This window comes from Lepidothrix coronata, unplaced genomic scaffold, assembly GCF_001604755.1.
Source record: "Lepidothrix coronata isolate B3197 unplaced genomic scaffold, Lepidothrix_coronata-1.0 Scaffold8, whole genome shotgun sequence".
Taxonomy (NCBI): Eukaryota; Metazoa; Chordata; class Aves; order Passeriformes; family Pipridae; genus Lepidothrix; species Lepidothrix coronata.
The window spans coordinates 10,680,058-10,701,576 of NW_016690188.1; the positions used below are offsets into that span (position 1 = coordinate 10,680,058).

At 41.2% G+C, this 21,519-nt stretch overlaps 1 protein-coding gene across 1 annotated transcript in view; it reads left to right on the plus strand.

Annotated features, from left to right (window-relative positions):
* VSTM4 (V-set and transmembrane domain containing 4) overlaps nt 1–21,519 on the plus strand; it is a 37,334-nt gene that overhangs the window by 9,700 nt on the left and 6,115 nt on the right. Inside the window, exons 3-7 of the mRNA XM_017804211.1 lie at nt 2,379–2,447; nt 4,084–4,191; nt 8,386–8,419; nt 13,406–13,518; nt 14,372–14,433. Coding sequence (XP_017659700.1) covers nt 2,379–2,447; nt 4,084–4,191; nt 8,386–8,419; nt 13,406–13,518; nt 14,372–14,433 — 386 coding nt within the window. The remainder of the gene's footprint in view (nt 1–2,378; nt 2,448–4,083; nt 4,192–8,385; nt 8,420–13,405; nt 13,519–14,371; nt 14,434–21,519) is intronic.

Below are 21,519 nucleotides of genomic sequence, written 5' to 3' on the forward strand. Positions count from 1 at the left end.
GAGAAGTTCAGACATCACTGGCAAGCTGGAGGACATCACCAGACTTCCACTGTATTACAGCGATTGCTAGCAGAAGAAAAACCATGGATTAACATAAGGAACATCATCTAATCTGATGTCATAAAAAATATCAGCATGCATAAACAATCTGGCTGAGGAGAGCAGAGAGGGTTTTGAACACTGATCCAGCATTCAGAACATTTGTATTCTAGTGCTAGGCTGTACAACTGTTTTGATATTGATAGTCATCCATCCTCCTGAAAGAGAGAGGACAATTCTGTGCAAACTTGACAGCTATTTTCCCTCTTAATTGAGCTAGAACATTGTCATTCGGTCAGCCCTTTTTCTAGGCTACAAAGATGAGCTGGTACAACTTGTGGGCATGCAATCTTTATTCTCAGGAAAAAACTGCCACATATAGGCAGGGGAATTATGCTGGCTGAGAACTTGAGCTGTTCTGCACTCAAGGGTGAATGGCCATTGATACAGCAATGACAGAGCATTTTATATTAGTTAAGATGTTCAGCCTACTCTGTTCCTACATCTGAGCCAACGACACTGAGGGTAAGTAGGTGTGTTCTGCTTTACAGCTCAGGTATGCAATTTCTGAAGCATTTGGACAGTTTCAAAAAGTTCATGCATGCATGGGTGCATTTTTTTCAGATAGGCAGGTATCGTAGCCATGTATCTTTAAAAGGCACAGCATGGAAGCTGACTTTTGAGGAAAGTAAAAAGAAAAAGAACTTTTGAGTAGTGCTCTTACTTTGGGTCTCTCACTGTGTTATTTGGGTGCTGTTGTAGGAATTGCAGAGCAGTTCGACCTGCTAAGGGACATCCACAAGAGCTTTGGAGGGAAGGCAAGTTGGGCAAGATCAGGGCCTACAGAGTCAGTCCTGAAGCTGGGGAAATGCCATCACAGAATCACAGAATCATATAATGGGTTTGGTTGGAAGGTATCACAATGGGCCATGTGGTCCAACTTCACTGCTCAAGCAGCGTCATCCTAGAACACATCGCACAGGATTTTGTCCAGCCAGTTCTTTAATATCTCCTGTGAGGGAGACTCCACAACCTCTCTCTGCAATCTGTTCCAGTGCTCAGTCACCTGCACAGTGAAGTTCTTCCTCATATTCAGGTGGAACATCCTGTGCATCAGTTTCTGCCTGTTGTCTCTTGTCCTATTGCTTGGTGCCACTGATTAGAGCCTGGCTCTATCCTTTTGGCACCCTCCCTTCAGATACTTACAGACATTGACGAGGTCCCCTCTCAGATCTCTTCTTGAGGCTGAACAGGCACAGGTCCCTCAGCCTTTCCTTGTGAGAGAGATGCTCCAGTCCTTCAACCATCTTTGTTGCCCTCTGCTGGGGCAACAAACCCGCTCCATGAGCTCCATGTCTCATGTCCTGAGGAGCCCAGAACTGGACACAGCACTGCATTGATTCATGGTGTTTTTCTTCCCCGGGTACAGGACCCTGAATTTGCCTTTCTTGAATTTAAGATGGTTGGAGACCTGTCAAGGTCCTGTGCAGCACTCAGGGGTATCAGCCACTTCTCTCAGCTTTGTGTCATCAGCATGTTGGTAGAGTTTACTTCAGTGCCAAACATTCCTAGAACAACTTCCATGTTTTTCCGAAAGAGCTGTCCCTGATGTGGCTGGCTCCCAGTCAGTTCTCAGGAAGTCTTCAGATCTATGTCCTTCAGTAAAGTTGCTGTTCTTCCCATTATTTTTTAACTTAACTTCTAAGACTTAGAAATACACTACAGTGTTAAAACTTCTTATTTGTAATTGTAAGGGAAAATAAATTCTTATTCTCTTGAGCGTAAGTTGTTCATCTCCTCTCTCAGAATTAGTATGGTTCGGTCCAGAAACACAACCTGCAACCCTAGAGGTACGAGTTCTGAGTAGCAGAAACATAGAGGCAGAATAAAACCAGCTACATACGGCATTAATGGCAGCTTTTCCCCTGGAGTACTCAGATCAACCCTGCAAAGCCATTACAGACCTTACAAGCACATCACCACTCTATTCCAAGGCCTAGGCTCTTCTAATGCATATTTCAGTTCTCTTCCTATTCTTCACTGCAATTAACTTTTGATTGAAGAGTCACACACTGCATCTTTCCCAGAATAAGAGGACAACAGGGAGGCAGTCTCAAGCCATACGGCTCTTGTGGACTGTGTCAAGCCATATAAGATTTGCTGGAACACATGTCTATAATGCTGTTGTGTAAATTGTTTCATTGAAAGGTAATTATCCTGTGAGATAAAGCAATCTTGAGATCTTGGTGCTGAAGTCTAAAGCAGAATACATTTACTTCAAGAAGTCCAAACTTTTTATGCCACACAATTTTTCAACTCTTGTTGCTTTTTTTTTTCAGTGATTTCATCAAAATCTTCTGATCATCCCATTTTCAAGACAAATCATGAAGCTTGGAAATTTTTTGAAGGTAAAGATGCATCTAACTGCTACTGCTTCTATACACAGTGCTAGTTTTGTCCAATGCTACAGGACAAGTGAAGTGCTCCAAATCAGGACCAATTTTGCTAGTTTCTGTGCAAACCCGACCCTTGCCTGAGAATCCATCCCCCACAGTACAGGTGTGCTGGACAAAAGAGAATGGAAGAGTCCAGCTCCAGTTTCTCGTGTATCTGTTATGGTCAATGGGAATTTCACAGAATACTCCAAGCTGGAAGGAAGCCACAAGGATCATTGAGTCCAACTTAAATGAATGGCCTATACAGGGATCAAACCTACAACCCAACCTTGGTGTTATCAGCACCACGCTCTAACCAGCTGAGCTCATCTCAGGGTCAGCAGCCCATGCCTGGCTAATCACAAAATGCAAATGCAGACCCTTATTCAGGAAGGTGTTCAGCATGTCTGCAGAGGTACCATGTACTCTACACTTCTACTGGCCTTAGAAACTGCTCAGTAAGCATACTTTACACTGCAAGAGCAGCTTGAAGTTCCATTGAGTTTCAAGGCAAGCAATATTTTCTGTTTAGATTAGTGGACAACTGTTCCAAGAGTCTGTAATCCAGAATTTGCATGCAGTTAGGATTCCCTCCTCCTCCCCCCCACAATCCAGAGCACTAGTGAAGTGCCAGCACAGCACTTACAACTGCTGTGCTTCCTGCCAGGCAGGAGTGCTCGCTTGCAGGATGGCCCTGATTCTGTGGAGAGCCTTGCTTTTTAAACCGTAATTTATAAACTATAGTGTTGCACTGCGTAAGGGGAATGAAACACAGAACTCCAGGTCAGGGGTACAGTTCCAGCAATGCTATTTTCTGCAAGAACACTTGACCTCTGAGGCTTAGTTTCCTCTCTGTGAAGCAGGAAAGAAGCCAATATTCCCCCCTAAGGACGTTTCAAGACATTAATGGGTAGAGCATCTAAAAAGAGTTCTAGTAAAAGCAGAAATAAGTGATTAAAGATTTCTTCTCCTTCTGAACAAAATACTTCATCTTGATCTGCCATAGTACAACTCCTGTCAGCTCCACTGGGAATGTGATACAGCACCTGAATGAAAGCCATAAAGGGAGACTGAGGCTGTAGTTTTAAAAAGGGAAAAAAAAATACAAAAATTCAAGCCAGTGTTGCCAGCAGAAAAAGCAACTGCAGATCTTCTTGCTTCTTCCCCAGCCACTCAGCAGTCCCCCACTGCCACTTTTCATGTTTTATTGTTTGGATGTTTGTTTTTTTCTTTTTTGTTTAAAAAAAAAAAGGTACAGCTGTTTGAACTGGGAAATAATCCAACTGAAGTCCTTTTGGTTTTTGGGTTGCCATTCAAAAAAAAAAAAAAATAAGAAAAGGAACAACCCAAACCAGTTCATTGCTTACTCCTGAAAGTCAGATCTCATAGGTGTAGTTACACCTATTTGCATTTATGGAGATTTCAAACAAATTTTAAACTAAGCAGGATATTGTAGGAAAGTTTCAAGTGAGTTAAACTATTTCTGAACTCTAATCCTACATCTTTAGGGCCAGAGTCTATTTAGATCTTGTAAATGTAAATTTTTTCTATCCTGTCATCATGAAGAATACAGCTGTAACACTGACTGTCATCTGTGCTTGGTTTTCAGACCTATATGTGTATGCAGTGTTTGTGTGTTCCATAGGAATCATCAGCGTCCTCCTTTTTACACTTGTCATTCTCTGTCAGTCACTTCTGAACAAGAGGAGATCCACAGGTGAGTGAGATGTCATTCTTGATGACTGTAAAGTCCTTATCAAAAAGTGGGGCAGGGGGTGGGGGAGAAGAGAATGCAGAAGAAGCAGGAAAAATAAATATTTCCTTGGCTTGATTGTAATTTAAAAAAACAAAATGGTAGGAAAAAATTCTGCCAACCAAACTAGAACAAAGTAATTTTCCTCCCTTTGAATAGCTATTTCACTTTAATTTTTTTCAAAAATCTTTCACCTTTGCACAAATGTAAATTGAAGGTTGTTGGAACTTATTTCAAAGCAGACCAAGTGCTGTATCATTAAGTTACATTCTGACCAGAATCTATCATTTTGCATGAGTCACATTTCTGCACATGTGTTGAGGGGTTTCAAAGCAGTCTTGCTCTATTCTGTTTTATTCTCTCTTCCTGAGTAGCTGTCAATATTCTTGGGAATATGAGGATTTTTATCAGTACACCCTCATTTGTAGCCTTTTTTGAAACTAAGGTATCATTTCAATATTCAAGTCTGCCTTTTCATAATAATCTTTCAAGGTCAAGGATCATTGTCTCATTCTTCTCTTCCTCAGAGAGGGTTTCTCAAAGAGGCTGCATCTACATCCAAGCAGTCCTGTTGTAAACAAAAGTGCTGTTTCTGATCTGTGGAGTAGTCTGTGCAGGCTCTACCTTCATTTTGGTTCAAAAGTGGTTTGTTTGGAGACCTCACACAAGCTTCAAGGATGAGACACCAGCATGCTTAGCAGCCACCATGTTAGAGGAGAGCATAAGGACCACCTCTGAACAGAAGGTTTCAGAAGGAGCTTGGTTAGTGATTTGTCTTATTAATGACAGGAGAGAATCATGACTTTAGTGCCTCTGCAGCACTACACACATACCACAAAGGAATGAGTGACTCAGATATACAAATGAGAAGACATGTAAACCAAAAATAGATGTATAGAGAAGCCTTTGCCTGACCACAAACACATTTCAGCCTGTGGCTGCATCTTCCTGGTAATGCGCTTAGTAGAGTAACTCTGATTCTAACTGAACCCAACAACTCTGCTTGCCAAGAGGAAGGAGCAAGATCGATGTTATTCTTCCTACCCTGTTAAGTGATGACAAAGGTTTTGTGCCAGGGGAGTACCCACACTTAAGTATGTTGGTCATGGTGAGTCACTCTGAAGCCACAAGCACTAGACTGATGCATCCTAGTTTTTCTTTAGCAGACCCAATTCTTGGGTTAGAATTCTTGCTTCTGTTTCTGTCCGCTGACATCGGTGTAAGCGTACAAGCAGCTTGGAGGAAATGCCTCTTTACATTGAACCAACACCAGTTAAATATAGAAATAATATACAATGTAGAATAAGCGTGTACAACAAATAAAAAGTAATTTTTTCTGAACTACTAAAACTTTTCTTCGTTACACTAATATCTGAATAATTGCAGGCTTCACCGAATTTTTATTTAGGTGTTGAATATTATTCAGTAAACACTGGCAGCATTAAATTTACAGATTCAATGAAAATATTGCAGAAGAAAATTTAGCCAGTCATACACAATTACAAGATTTTCAGGCAAGTTGTTCAGCTGGGACCACCTGATCAGAGTATTTTCCAGAGCCACAATAATTGGCTCAGCACCTAGTCAAGAATCAGGGTATTAAAATTTCTGAGGCAGCATTGAAAGAATGCCAGTGATGGACATAGTTTCCACCAGCCCACACTGCTTTTTCTCCCCACAGCTTCTGGGACATGGAAGCAAGCTCAGCCCTGAGCCTCTGACCCACAGAGCAGCACTTCCCTGAGAGCTGCTGTTTTCACTCAGCACATGGGCATGGGGCACAGAGAGCCCCCTCTTCCTTTACAAGTGCTCTACCACCTCCAGAAGCACCTTCCAGGGGTTGCAATTTGACCACAACAGACAATAGCAGTGCTGTCATTCAGTCTGTTAGCACAAGGCATTATTCCTTAAAAACCATGACTTATCTCCTCTCCACTGTCAGTACTCTGTACCTCCAATCTAGGCAGGGCTAGACAGGTGCAAGTATTCATGTGAAAAGAGCCTGCAGTGAAATCATGAAGTCTATCCTTCTCTGAGAAAAGGAGAAAAGACAGGGTCAGCAAAGCAGTCCTCCCTCTGCATAACCCTAAGCCTCTCAGCAGGCTCCAGGTACAGCCTTCTTCCACCTGTAATGAGGCATTGCCACATCAACTTCCTCAGTAGCCCTAAAAGACAAGCCTCACTCTGCTCTTCCATTTGAGACCAAGTCAGGACAATCAAAACTGTCTCCTTTCTTCACCTCACTGGGCAAATTTCCATCAGAGCTTCTCCCTGAACCTCTATAGTTCCCCCACTCCTGCCACAGAGACACCAACAGCTTCCCTTCCCTCTCCCACCGTTCCAGCTTCCCCTCCCCAGTTCCTCAGCCAAAACAGAACAAGGAGGATAACGTGCCCTGCCCCATCCCAGCCCCACACAGACAGAGTGGAGGCAGATGCCCAAGCACAGGGAGAAGAGGGAAAACTGCCCAACCCTCTACAAGAACAACCTGGCCTGATCTGGAACATAGTGGAACTCATACCTGAACTAACAGTTGGAATTCGCCATAGATGAAGCTGGAGAGTGGTTGAGTTGCCATCCCTGGAGGCATTGAAAAGACACATAGATGTAGCACTTAAGGACATGGTTTAGTGGTGGACTTGGCATTGTCAGGGTTAAGGGCTGAACTCAATGATCTTAGAGGTCTTTTACCTCTAACATAATATCATTTAAACCTAAATGATTCTGTGATCCCTCTGGAATGAAACCTGAGAAGATCCTGGCTCATATCAGGGTTCTGACAGGAGAAGGGTGACACTGAACCCAGTTCCTCATCGAGGGAGCTCTCTCAGTTTGACTAGGTTGGCACTGCATCTGGGGCCGGCCTGTAGCACAGGGAGCTATGGGATGCTGTGGGAAGCAGCAACAGTTGCAGCTGGCAGTCCCTCTGTGGTTCTGGTAGAAGCCTTTGCCCATTTGTTACAGGAGTGATTGCTCTTCTTAATTCCTGGTTCAAAGGACTGCAGTATTTACTGCAGGGCAAAAAAAATAACATATACCTAGTGATGCTCAAAAGTGTGTCAACACTGTGCGTGAGCTTTCCCTTACTCCCAAAAGATCAGGCCTACTGTTCTCCTGTATGTTTAAAAAAGGCCTGACAAGTAGATGGAAGCATTGCCTTGCTTGGCTTAGGCATGGCTCTTGTGTTAGCCCCAGCTCCTAGTGTTCCCAGCTCCCCTTTCCTTAGGACCAAAATGCACCTCCTAGGAGCTGTGTAGCTCCCTTGGAATGGGAGCATTTAGGTAAGACCAAATACAAAAACTTTCCTGTAGAGAGGGGGATAGTCATGTGAGCATACTGCTCTCTGGTTTTCGTGGTCCTTGAAAGGACAGAGAACAAGAAGGGAGGGGCCTGTCTATGTTGTATTCAACTTCACATCATGGCCCAGGGGTGCACCCTCTCATCCTTCTGAGAAATAAGTTGGCAGTAGGTCGACCAGAAGAGCCAGAGTCTGTCCTCTGAGAGAAGCATAGAAGTCACAAAGCCACAAAAGAGCATCTTAATAACCCTGGCTCCTAAAAGGCTGCAGCGGGGGCAGCTGCCCTTGCTCAGGACTACTGACTCAAAGGAATATGAAGTAGAAGGATTTACACTGCTCACACACACAGCTGTCAGAGACAGGATAGTGGCTGGACTGGACCTCTGATCTGATCCCAGGAGGCAAACCCTTTATGCCTGTGGCCACAATCTAACTTACATTAGGAATAGCAGTGGCTCCTGTGGGTGAATGGTTTATTTCAGGCTTCTGGAAATAAATACAGGCACCACAAGGGAAATCAAAGTCTTCAAAGTAAAATTACTGGTCTGCTGTGCTTTTCCTTAGCAAGCTGTCTTTTGGCTGGGCTGACCACTGGAATGTGTGTTGCCCAGGACTTCCACAGCAGATTTTTGTTGTTGTTTGATACATTCCCCTCTCCCAAGCCTAGCTATTGTCTTTGAGTCAGATTATGTTTTAATGCACAATGTAATGTATGGTGAGGATCAGTAGCTCTCCCAGCGTAACCATCTGGCAACTTCACAGTCTCAGCAACACAGGTCTATCTGCAGTGCCCATTTGTAACTCATAAACTGTGTTGATATGAAGCCACATCTTCTTTCTGTTTTTCTTTTCTTTAACAGTGAAGCATTACCTCGTGAAATGCCCCCAGAACAGGTAGGAGATTATACATCTCTTTACTGTAACCAAAGGCACCAGTTCTGGTTTTGTTTTGCTAAGTGTGCTGAACAAGTGTTTTCCAAAATGTTTACAGAAAGATAGAGTCCCAGGTCCATGACTCATGAATGTGCCTGCTATGTATGAAAAGGGAGATCTACTGGGCTAGCTGTAGGTCCTGAAGGTGCTTTAGTGACAAGCCTCCCCTTGACACTCTGATTTGCTTATTGAAGAAGCCAACTCATCTTGTGTGGCTTCCTAGGGTTTCCCAGCACCTCACCGGATGGTAATGACTTACACCATCCACATAAATAGAACAAATCTCAATGTCACCCAGTGATTCCCACACCCAGGAACAGGGAGCGGGACTAAAGATGGTTTTCAAGGCCCATAGTCTTATTCCCAGATGAAGACTCCAAGTGATAGGAAAAATTCTACTTCTGCCGCAGTCATTAATCACCGTCCCTTTAAATACCACCAGCTGCCAAAAGTTTTTGATGATGTGGTGCTATAAAACTGGTTTCTATTGCATGATTTTCCTGAGATATACATTGTGCTGGAACTGCAGTAAAAAAATATGACAAGTATTTTACAAACAAAAAAGATGGAAGAGGGGTGCCTCATAACAACACAGAAGCACAGCTGTTTCCCAGTTTTCAGTGACATAAACCATGTGTTTCTAGCCTTGTAGTTTAAATCCAATACATCTTGGTATCACATACTGTTTCTCATAGTATCTCTAGATACTACAGGATTTGATGCCAAGTATAGCACACAGTAGATCCTCCAAGAGTATGATTTTTAGTGTATTCTCATGAGATTATCACTGAATTCAATCTAACTGACACTCAGATGGAAGTGAAGTCACAAAAAAGCTACACAGATTTCAGGAGAGGCCAGTACAAACTGAAACTTTCATGTTATTCATGGAAAGATCTTTGTTCTGTGACCCTGACCAGCCATTGCAACACACTAAAAATTTACAGAGACAGCTCAGCAGTTTTCGTTTTCCCCTGGATGTTTTCTCTTTCCCCCTTCTTTATTAGCTTCTGGGACAAAGTTGTAGTTATAAAAACAAACAAACAAAAAAAGAATGGCGAGGGGGAGGAAATCAAAGTAAATTGATAGAGAACACAAAAAGAGAAGAAAAATAAGACCTGGTTGAAAAAATGGAGCATGGCAGTCAGATAAAAAGGCTCGTACTACAAAATCTGCCTATCTGGGAATAGAAGATGCAGCAGTGATACTACTGCAAACACTACAATTAGGAGACTGAATAGCAGGGAGAAAACAAGCCAATGTGATTTCTTCACTGTAAAACAGACTCTCCAGAAGTGAAAGAAATGCATGACTCTGTATGGATAAAAATACAGTTTCATGTATTTCAGTGTGACAAGATATGCTAATGAAATCCTTGATCACACAAATGCAAGGATAAAATGCATTGACTTATTAAAATTAAATAGCTATGAAAGTTATACCAATATAATATTTTTTATTATGTTTCACACATGGTACCATTTATTTTCTACCCTTTGCTCAAAACGCAAACCATTAATTCCTTTGAACTCATTGCTCTTCACCTGCACATTCCTTGTCTTGGAACTTATTCCAACATATTTAGACCCAAAACTCAGTGTCTAAATACCCACTAGGCCAAACTGATTAACTAATTTGAATGAGATTCTTGCAGTTTAAAATTACTTCGCTGTGCAAAATTCAGCCTTGATTAGAGAGGCTCAACTCAAACTCCCTTAGTGATATTTCAAACACAGAGCAGAATCCAGTTTCAAAATTACATTAATAGTCTGGTGTCTAAGAAATGTCTGTAATCCCACTGCAGTAATACCTAAGCATCTTAAAATATTTCATGTCTTGACATCAGAATGGTATTTTTACTTTTAATTGGAATCTGAAGCACAACAGGCTAAGCAATTTGTGCCAGGTCTCACAAAATGGCAGTGGCAGAAAAGAAAATTAAATCCAGATTTCCTGAGTAGAACAAAGCAAATGTTAGGTTTCGGTTTGCTACTTGACCAATAACAAATTAAGGGGAAAAAATGAGTTAACCAAAACCCATTTCTTTACCACATTTTAAAAATAACTATCTAAATAAAAAAAAGTTATTTTTGGTTTTCCAAACCACCTAATTCCATTTTCTGGTGTTTTCTTTTCTTTAAATATCCTCCTTATTATTATTTTTCTTGCTATTGGATCGTTTTGTCAGTTTTCAACTCCAGAAACCACCAGGAGGTGTAGCTTTGAAAACAGGATTTTTTTTTTTCTTTCCTTTATATTTGTTTTGGCCTGAACTCTCTAGTCCTTCAGTGACTGCTATTCTGGAGACAAATAATTTATAATTTGAAGTGAATAAAGTGCTCACCTCAGAAAGCTGTCCACCTTGACACCTTGGTTCCACAGTGCCAGTCTGACATTATGGGAACAAATTCGCCAGAACAAACTAGAACCACGTACCCAATCCATCCCTGCCACCTTTTCACACACCTCCCCTATCTGGAAAATATCTAAGCAGCTTCTAGTCCACTCAAGTGAGTTTTTTGTCATCCCCCTGCAGACTTCTGACACGGGAAAATAGCCGATTTTGATGACAACAAGAAAAGTTCCAAATCCTATACTCTAATAAGGATAGTATAGCCAAAATTCTAGTAGTTTCCCAGCTCTTGGAACAGCCGTGACCTCCAGGGAAACTGCTGGTTTGGTTCCATGATTATTAGATACCTTTCACAGGTTATTCTCACAAACTCTTGTATTTTTCTTGCTCTCTAAATACTCATTAGATCCTTCAAGAAATGCACAACGTGACACTGTTGAAATGGAAACCAGGAGGCTGGAGGAGGAGCTGAAGATAAAAAACTAAATTTCCTTTTAGACACAGAACAAGACAAGCTCACAAAGAGGCAGTGTTTCAGAGCCAAGGAGTCTTTTCTGAGCCTCCTTGTTTGGTTTGAGGAGCTCAGTTCTAAGATGGCAAGTATAGTTATTGTATCTCCCAGAGTTAGTTAACCCTGTATGGCCCTGGCATTTAAAAGAAACACAAAAGTCACAAATAAATTTTTCTGTAGCTTCACTTTTTTATTGGCAACACACAAATAATAACTAATGCAATGAATTGACACTACACCTTTTCATCTATTGTGCTTAAAGTAGCTGTATCAGAACAATAGTATCTTTAAGCTATGCATCTGCCTGAATGACCTTGGATTATTAAACCCCAAAACATTTAAAAAAAATCATTCTCACCCCTTTTTGGTGTCCTTTCTTTGCAGCTTGCTGTTTGGGCAAAGGACCCAGGCAGGACAGTTTAATTTCCTGCTGGTTTTAAACCATTTTATATCTTGATTTTAATACAGAAACCGTTGTTGTGGGATAAGTTCATAATAGTGCAGGCAGACTTTGAAATTGGTTCAGTGCAGTCCTTAGTTTACATAACTGGTGTGAGTTGTTTATAAATTGTGAACATATTTTACTTTTTAAACACATTTTAGAAAGTTTGGCAGCAAACCTATGTTTTTCACTGAATGCATGAGACAAAACTCAGGAAAATCAGCAAACCAGAGTCTTTTTGTAATCTACACAAGTGTAATCAGAGTGATTTTACCAATGGAAGTGACATTCATTTGGATTTACAACTGTGTAAAATGGTAATATCTGTTATTTTGGTGTTCTTGTGTGGGCAATAGCTGAGACATCTAACTTTTCGTTACGTCTTTGGCCCAATTTGAATATTTTATTCTATTAATATAGAGAGAATGTTTCATTATGCAAAAGAACCTGGAGAGGAACAGCAACTTGGGACAAATTATTTAAAATTCAGTGAAATCAGTGTTGTCAGTGTTATGACTATGGAGACTTTGGTTGGATCTCATTGTGTGGTGGAACTCACCAGCACAGAATAGAAAGGTCCCCACAACCCTACTGCATTAATGTTTCCCAGGGTGAGCCCAGGGTCAGTTCCAGCTGAGCAACAACTGCTTACCAAGTCACCTCCATCACTGTAGTCATCATAACTAACTGGTTTACATTCTCTTCCCACTCCAGCTGTAAGTTAGAATTTCTTTCATTACCAATTAAGCCAATACAATTTTATCTCCCTTTAGCTGCAAGCTGGCAGCCCCTGCACAGTCAGTTAGCAGAGCTCAGCTGACACACGGTGACACAATTGCTGCAACCCGACTGCATATCCAAGCCCTAAATATTCAAAGCAGGATTTACGACCTCAGGCTTTGGGAGATGATAAGGGTAAAAAATCCAGACCTAGAGGGTTTTAGACTGTAATAGTCCAAACACAGAAGCTCTCTTGGATAGGAATCTGTTGAAATATAACTTGTACTCTTCCCTCATAGCAACTAGCACTTTTTCAGCATAGATGTATTGGAGAATGCCCGAGTTAGAGACTGGGGCACAGTTTCTCCATTTTGTGTTTCCTGAGCATGCTGGCCCCTTTGAAGAAGCTAGCATTTGCAAATGTGGGTTTGTGAGCTGCCTGAAAACATGCTACATGCTCTCCAGCCAGTCTTGGCCCAGAATCTGCACTGAAGATTTTGCTTTGCTGTACACTCTCCATGAGAGCTTATGCAAGTCACCTAACCTGTCTGTGCCTCTGGCCCTCAAGGGCAGGCAGGTAAAAGTTCATCCTGAGTGCAGCAGTGGGGTCATACATCTTTCTAAGGAATAGGTGCTATGAAATGAATGTTGCTTGAACCTGACAGTTTGCATTTTCTGTGCCAGGATGAATCAAACTCAATGAGTTTCTCAGCCACACTGTATAGCTGAAAAAATGTAAGACCCAGGGCATTTCAAACCCTCATAAGAGGTTTTTCATTATATCCCCAGATCACAATCCAGGTTATTGGGCAGGGATTCTCACAAGTGGAAGGTGGTGTGTTTGCATGAACTCACTAGGACAAATCATCTTTGCCTCCATTGCCTTCATTTTCCCCCCACTTATGAGCCTGTGCTTTGCAGTTCCGGGGAAACAGTTACCAGTGTGACAAGCCTGTCTCCTCTACAGCCTAAGAAGGTAAAGAAAAAGAAAGAGAAAGAGAAACTGGAGCAGCCACCAGCCATTCCAGCAAAAGGTATGAAAACAGAGACACAAAGGTATTTCAAGTCCTGGGCACAACCATGGAGGAACAGGAAAGTATGGGATGTCAGGATTCCTGCACTCTGCCACTGACTTTGCCTGTGAGGTGAACTGTGCTTGCTCCCATCAGTGGGTAAAAAATGGCCTGTGCCTGCTGCAGGGACCAGGCACTCATCTCCCTTCAGCTTTAGCCATCGTGAGAAGCTACTCACTGAGTCCAAGCAAGAGATCTCAGCTCCCACTAACCAGAGGAGAGAGAGAGAAACCTCTGTAGCAATATTCACCCTTCTCAAAGAGAAGATTAAAATTAGGCAAGTTGAAATTACGTGTTGGGGGTATTCTGAGGGAAGGCAGCAAATTGCACACTTAAAATTGCAGGTGCACTTGGAAAGTCAAGCAAGCTGGACATAAAGACCAGCCCCTTTGGGGACCTTGCTTTCAAAGAGGATTTGTGACTCTGGGGCCAGTCTCGCAAACTCTTGGGTGTACTTTCAGAGCACCACTGCCAATGCTAAGCCAGTGGGAGACAGGAGGGAAAGGACCTGAAGGTTTACTGTGGGTTAGATCACAAGTGATCAGTTCTCAATGGGTATATTTGCTGTATCATTTGCACGCAAACAGCATGTCTTGTGTATCAGATTCTTTAATCTTATGAATTTTTCTAATTCATGAGCATTATGCTTCATTGTAAAATATGTTACCTGAAATACAGTTTATCTCTGGTATAAATACATGTATTTGCTTCTTATTTGCTATTAATCTGTAATTTACAGATTGCTAATATATATACTAAAAATTACAGGGAATGATAATAATATGAAATGACCCCTTAACATTTATTTTTATAGCTCCAATTGCCAATAATTTCCCTAAGCCCAAGCTCTTGAAACCTCAAAGAAAACTGATCCTGGTAAGTAATTTTCTATGACATCATTTTCTGCATATTCTTCTCTCTCAACACAAATGCTGTAATGTTGCCAGAACTCTAGATGCAGAAACTATAAATTGGCTTAAAAATCATACAGGTTCTATTTTTTTTTAAGTAATATTTTTTCAAGTTAGGAATTATCTTGGCTCTTTTCATTTTGAGCATTACGTTACACTGGATTATGTTTTCCAGCTTTGTAGCAGTTGTCGTGTCTACATATTTAGCCTGTTCTTAAATGAAACCTGCTATTGAGTCTCACATGCTCCTGGCAGCTGGTGCTTTGGAAAAAGTACTAGTTACTGACAGAATCATAACTCTACTGGTTATGATTATACAAACTGCTTTTGAGACTTTTCAAGTCAGAAACAGCAAGCCTGATTCTGCACTACACTGGTGTAAGTCAGGAATAACTTGAATTGCAGGAATATGATGTATTTGTATAGCTCATACTAAGGAAAAAAACCCTCATATGACAGTTTCTCTTGGATATGAGTTTCTGTTTGAAAAATACCCCTGCAGATACATGCCAGACAAACCAGACAGATGGTGAGATGTTTCTCTGCTTTTATAACAAAGCAGTACATGGACCAGACATCCAGCAGTAGCAGAGAGAGACAGTTTTACTCCAACTAACTTCGGCTCCCTGTATAGTCAATAGAAAGAGACACGAGTTAGAGTAGGAGCCTGATGCTCTCAGTAATTCAGACTACTGCTCTGAATTGCCTTTTGGGATTCCTTTCTCCCTTCTCTGGTAATAGAGAGAGAGCCCAGAGAGACTAACTCTCTAACTTAGGTGAAGGTGGGTGCCTAAAATTAGGCCACTGGAATAACTGGTCGTAATGCCAGGTGGCTTCAGAATAGCTCAGCTATCCTAGGCAATTCTTCTGCTTGGGTATGGAGCTCATCTCTCCTCTGCTGGTCCTGCAGGGATTTCCCCCTGGCCAGACTCTGCTAATACAGGTCAGGTTTCAGTAGAGGAAAAGGTAGAGTTTTAAAAGTCCATGACAAAAGCCTTATGTCCAGGTAGGTAATAGTGGCAGGCCAAAATTGTGCTAAGAGGACAAAGACACAGATGAGAGCACTTGGGACCAGGGGTGACAGCCACCCTTTGCTGTGCATGCTGCATTAATCCCTGTGCCCAGGCACATCAGTTAGTCTTCAGCCCTCTTAGGAAAAGCTCTCACCCGTTAAAGCACTCAGACTCTTTCTGCAGGTCAATAAAGCACATCAACACATGCTGAACTTGAAGTAAATCTGTTTCCAGATGCTTTTTCTTTCTGGAATAATTCCAAGGATAGGCCTCAAATAGCTGTTGGCTCTTCCCGTCTTGCTGTGCAACCCCAGTCAAGGTTCAAACACTTTGAAGGTGAGCAGGAATAAGGCCTTTCCAAACAATGAAATCAGCTTTGTCTTCCCTGTCGCACGCACACAGCAGACTCTGGTTTAATGCCTTGCTGTTGGACTTTACTCTGGCAGTTGTTTCCATATGTTGCTCTTTTCCCTTTCATATTTCACCTCAGAGTGCACCTGGAGAGACATAGCAGCCCTCAGAAAACACACAATCTATGGATATGAGTTAAAGTCAAAAAGTAACCTAGCAATAAAGTGCAATAAAGAACAAAGTAAAGTAAACACAAGTCAGTCTATAAGGCACATTCAGAAGTTGAGCAGGATACTCCTCAGAGCAGTTTCCCATTTCTGTTCCTCTCGCCTCCCTTTACTACACAGTTCTCTATGTTTTAGTATTCTCAGGACAAAAAAAAAAAAGAAAACCATCCATTTTTTCTGCTTTTAAAGTATTTTTTCAGTGAGAAAATTAATTGAAGTAAAAGAAGTTTCAAGAAAGATAAAAAATGTTATTAAATACAGAGAAAAAGACATATAAAATTTATCTAAATGAAACATTTTATTTATTTTCAGCAAACTTGTCACTCCATTTTTTTAATTGTCAAAAATCTCTCAGATTTTAATTTTTTTGTCTGCTTTGAGGCAAAGAAGTATTATCATCATTCTGCCAAATCTCAGTAGGATAAAATAACTTTTTTCTCAAACTATAAGTATTGCACAGCTGATGTCTACACTAGGTCTTTTTTTCACTGAATGGTACACAGTTACTAGGTAATCATCACTGCAGAGGCAGACACAAATTGCTGAGCTTCTGGACTACTTCTGCAGCTTCCTTGTGCAACCCAAGGAAGGTACCGTACTGGGGCACCAGGAGAATATTCTAGAAAACCTAAGATAACAAGCTAGAGTATAAAGGAACATTACGAAATAATTCCAGTGTTTTGGGAAATTTTTTTGTAATAACCTAAATACCAGCAAAATTATTTCCAGAGGACATGTGCTTCTGGTTTCTTGAAAGATGTTTATAATAAGCTAGAGAATTTCTTTTGTTGTTAACGTGCTAGAGTGGGTTGCAGTATAATTTTACAAGAACACAATAATCTGGATAAAATATGGACATAATCTCAATGAAAATTAAAAAAAAAGAGAGAGAAAGCCTAATATCATGTTCAATTGCACAGCCTTGAGTAAAGCCTTTTAAATACTCTGCTTAAGTCATATTGCTTTTGCTTGAGCCAGAATAACAATTCTATGCTCCCTCTGTTGCAAAAATATTCCCCATCAGTGTCATTCTCTATTAGCATCAATGAGAAATGTCTACAGATCAAAGGAAATAGAGATGCTGCAATGCAAAAAGGGATGTTTTTTATAGCATGCAAGAAGCACAGAGAGTCATTAGAAAGAAGAAAATTCTAGGGACCCACAAACTCCTCTCTAAGGGCTGTTCTGCTATAGCCTTAAGTACTTAGCCCTTTGAGTTGGTAGAGATAAATCTTATACTTCCTCAACCAAATTTTCTGGTAAGCATTTATTGCCTCCTAGAGATTAGCTGTCATAGCCCAAGAGTGTCAGTTATAGAATACCATCTAAATGAAAAGGCTTTAGTGTCTTTACATGAAGGTTTGAACCACCAAGCTGAGGAGCTCCTATGAGATTCACTACAACCAATGCAAAGGATGTGACTTCAGGTTAGACCAAACCCTGAAATCTTTACTTATGCAAAATTACTGTTGACTTCATTTTCACACTAAATTTTAAGGGTAGGGATACCTGCATAGATAAGACAGGTTGTAGGGAATCTTCCTGATTCTGCTGCTGACTTTAGTGCACTCTCCTAAATCGTACAATCATAACACTTTGAAATCAGGTAAATATATCCTGTATTACAAATGATCCCCTTGGTCTTAGTTCTTCAAATGTACACAAGAGTTGGTTTCTGCTGTTCCTACACTGACTAAATTCTTGAATAACCTCTTTATTGGAGTGTATCTGGCTTCTCTCGTTCCCTGCCACAGAATACATATTGTTCCTATGTGACTTCTGAAGCAGAGTGCTTTCACCATAGCTGAGTTATTTAAGAGAAGCATCCTGCTGCCTTCAGCTCATACAGCATAGACAGCATGGTTTATTTCAGCATGGATTGGATCACCAATGGCTCAGTGCTACACCATTACTGAGATCTCCTTTGATGATGATGTTAAAGCTACTTGAGAAATAGGAAGGGATTATGGTTATCTAAGACTGAGGGAAATTTCTAGAAGTAATTTTGTTAACTTAGAGTGAAAGCGTAATCTTTGGCACCCATTCTACCCACTTGCCTTTTTCAGGCACCACTTATAAATTTTATGGTGACATTTGCAAAGCCAGCTCAGAGATCTGAATTCTCAGGTTTTTACAGATGTAACAGGAATGGTAAGGTTACATTTCTTTCTGCAGCTTTATTTATCATTATAGGCTAAGTGCTGAGAATGTGCTGAGTGCCAGCCAGTCCAAGTCAGGACAGTCCCTGCACTGAAAGTGCTTACTCTGTAGTGAGCAATATGTTTGAAAGTCTGGAATTTATAAGTATTCATTCAAAGGAAATGCCATGTCCTGCTCCTGCCATGTCCACAAAGCAGAAGGGTGTTGTTTCGAGCCGGAACTTGACACAGGTTTGATACCTGTGGAACTGAGAAGGCTGTGACTTGGTCTCATCTGTTTGTACTCAGCAAAATCAAGCTCTACATCAGTGTGTACTCCTGGATCAAGCAATGAAGACAGGTGCCCCTAAAGCTGCCCAGAAGCTTAGGTTTCCTTCACCTGAAGAAAAACCTTTGACTATGAGGTTTCAGGCGTGCACTTCCCATTGAAAAACGAACCAACCAGATCCACTGTATATTAGAACCAGTGAGCCTAGGGTTCTTTTGTGAAAGGGGTTTAGATGTGCAAGTGAATAATCTGCAGTCTGATTACCACGTCAGAGCTGTGAAATGTAAAGAACTGCTTTAAGTTTCTCATTGCTGGGAAATTTGTGCCTTCTAAGCAGTGCTCCAGCTTGCTGTCCTGCAGCTTCACCCTCATAGCAACCTGGGAGCAAATTTACACATTGCAAGGTTGTACTTGATGAAGGAGTTGATTTTTTTCTTGTCTTCTTTTTCATCTTACATTTAAGCACTACATCATTCTAGCCAGTCATACTATATGCATCAAGCTAGCTAGGAAAGGTAGGCTTGTCAGTATTTTGCACAACTAGTAGGATTCCGCAGTAGTCTTAACTTAATTGGTCCTTTCTTTGAGAAAGAAAAAGGAAGTGAAATACATCTGCTCAGTAATTTGTGATTCTGGATCTCGGATTAATCAGGTCTTCCTTTCTTCTGGATGATTTTAAATTAAAAGCTGTGCCACCCTCTTTCCTCCACATGTAACAATAGGTGATGATTTAAGCTCCCAGTTTCTTAAGGCACTGATCTCCAAAGACACCGTACATATGACATACAAAGGAGTGATGAACAGTTTTTCCCCTGACTCCCTGGGATCCTTTAAAATTTCCATCCAGTCCTCATAATTCCTCTCTCTGCAAGATGAATAATCCTTTTTTTTTTTTACAGGCTCTCCTTAGGATGTGAGATGTCCACAGGACATGAATATCATTTGCACATTCAGGTTGACACTCAGAACACCACATAATCAAAACTACTGAGTTATGCCTGCTTTCCCATTCTGATCAGAGGTTGCTATCTTCACATCCAAGTAGGAATAATTTGTATAAATACATAAAATTTCTTCTTGGAATTGGGCAGAGACTTGTGTATTTACAAAATCCTACTTCAGATGTTGTTTGTGTGATAAAAGTGTCACCAGTGAAGTGAAAACTTTTAATTACTTCCTTGGCTTTTTTTTGAAAGATAGGAAGAAATCAGCCTGATTTCCAGCAGTGTTGGCTTAGAATCTAGGAATAACTGCAACTGTAAAAGGAATAGAGTTTTAGCAAAGGTGAGGATGCTCTTCCCTCAAAACTCATTCAATGGGACTTATTAAATCATCTTTGTCCCCAACTTTGTTATCATAACTTCTGTGGGATTCAACAGCAAAATTTAGAAGCAATGCTGAAAGAGCCTTCACAAACTGTTGTAGATATTGTTCCCAGGGAGTATGGGAAATATTTTATACTTTAGGGAGTAAAAAGTAGGCATCTCAATGGAAAAAAAATGTCCTTTTTAACTTGATAGTGCCACTAGAAGTCATACTTCCTAATCTCCATATTTTCCAATATCGTATTTCTTAATTTTGGTACTGAATGCCTCTCTTGATATTTCAGCACTCTTACTGGCCAGTAGTTGCATTTCTAGAGGATAACTCATTTTGCAGATCTAGCTTCAGAACTTCTGCAGAAGTAATTTTTGAAGCTCCTCTGTTTCTAGGGGAATCTCTGGCTTTCTGGCTGCAATTAAGTCACTGACATCAGTAAAGAGTTGAAGATCTTAAAAAAAAAAAGAAAATCTCTTTCTGACTCCTGAGTTAAAGTATTACCTTAATGAGAGAGTCATCCCACTGAAGTTCATAGGTTTTGAGCATAAAGTGTATCTATGACCCTCGGGAACACTACTGATTTCAGCACAAGAAAGACTACAGATTATAGAGTGGTTTTCTGGTGTATATTTAAAAATAGGACTGTCCAGAGACTTTTGTCTCTGAAGCTACAGTGCTTAACCCCACTGCTAGCATGTGCTCTCTGCCCTGGTCCTGGTGGCTCAGCCTGTCCACCAAACATGCTGGATCTTTATTTCAATCCACCCTCACCTTCACCTCCATGACTAACCCTCCAGTGATGGCCAAGCTGGCAGCCATATGCCATCCCCTCCCACAGCTTCAAAAAACAGATGCTTTTGAAAAGCAGATATGCAGAGGAGAAGATGGGCTATCCCCTTTTCCTTAGGCTGCATACAGCATGCAGTTTCCTCCCTTCTGGGCATTCAGGCAGAGAGAACCAACAATCTGTTCCTGTGGTCAAAGCCCATGCAGTTGGCCTGGAGAGTCCTGTCTAGACCCTTTCTGATGCAGTGTGCTCAGGCTGTGACACAGGATGCTCCTGAGCTGTGCCATCTGGACAGTATCTGCATTTTTTCTGTGGAGCTCTTTACTGACTGACTACAAAACAGGATGTTTCTCAAACATGAAAGGAAGAAGGCCAAAGATTCAAGTTTGGATTTTGCAATAGAAAGGGAGAGAGAAAAATCATAGTTCCAGGATGTGCTTGCTAAGAAAGAGCTAGTTAATAGCACTGGGGCAAGGCTGCTTTCTTTGTGCTGTGGAGTAACCTAGAGAGAAGTACAGTTTCTAGAGAAATTTATCAAACAAGCCTTAGCACCACCTCTTGACTCTGTGCCTTTCCCATCTGCACTTCCTACAGCATCCCCCGGCACCGCAGTGTGCTCCCAACAGGACAGCATGGCCAGGCCAGAGGTGGCAATTTGCCATGTACTGGCAATCACACCAGCAAACATATGCAGAATTGTCAAGGTTTGTCCTTGCTGACCTAACCCGTTCACCCATGAGTGCAGGGCACGCCTGTGAGGGTGGAATTTCATTTTCAAGTGTTCCTGCAGGAAATCGGAGTTACTAAAAATACTGTGAAGCTCTAACTGGAATTTCATAGAATCACAGAATGGCTTGGGTTGGAAGGGACCTTATAGATCGTCTTTAGTTCCAACCTCCCTTCCATGGGCAGGGACACAACTTGGA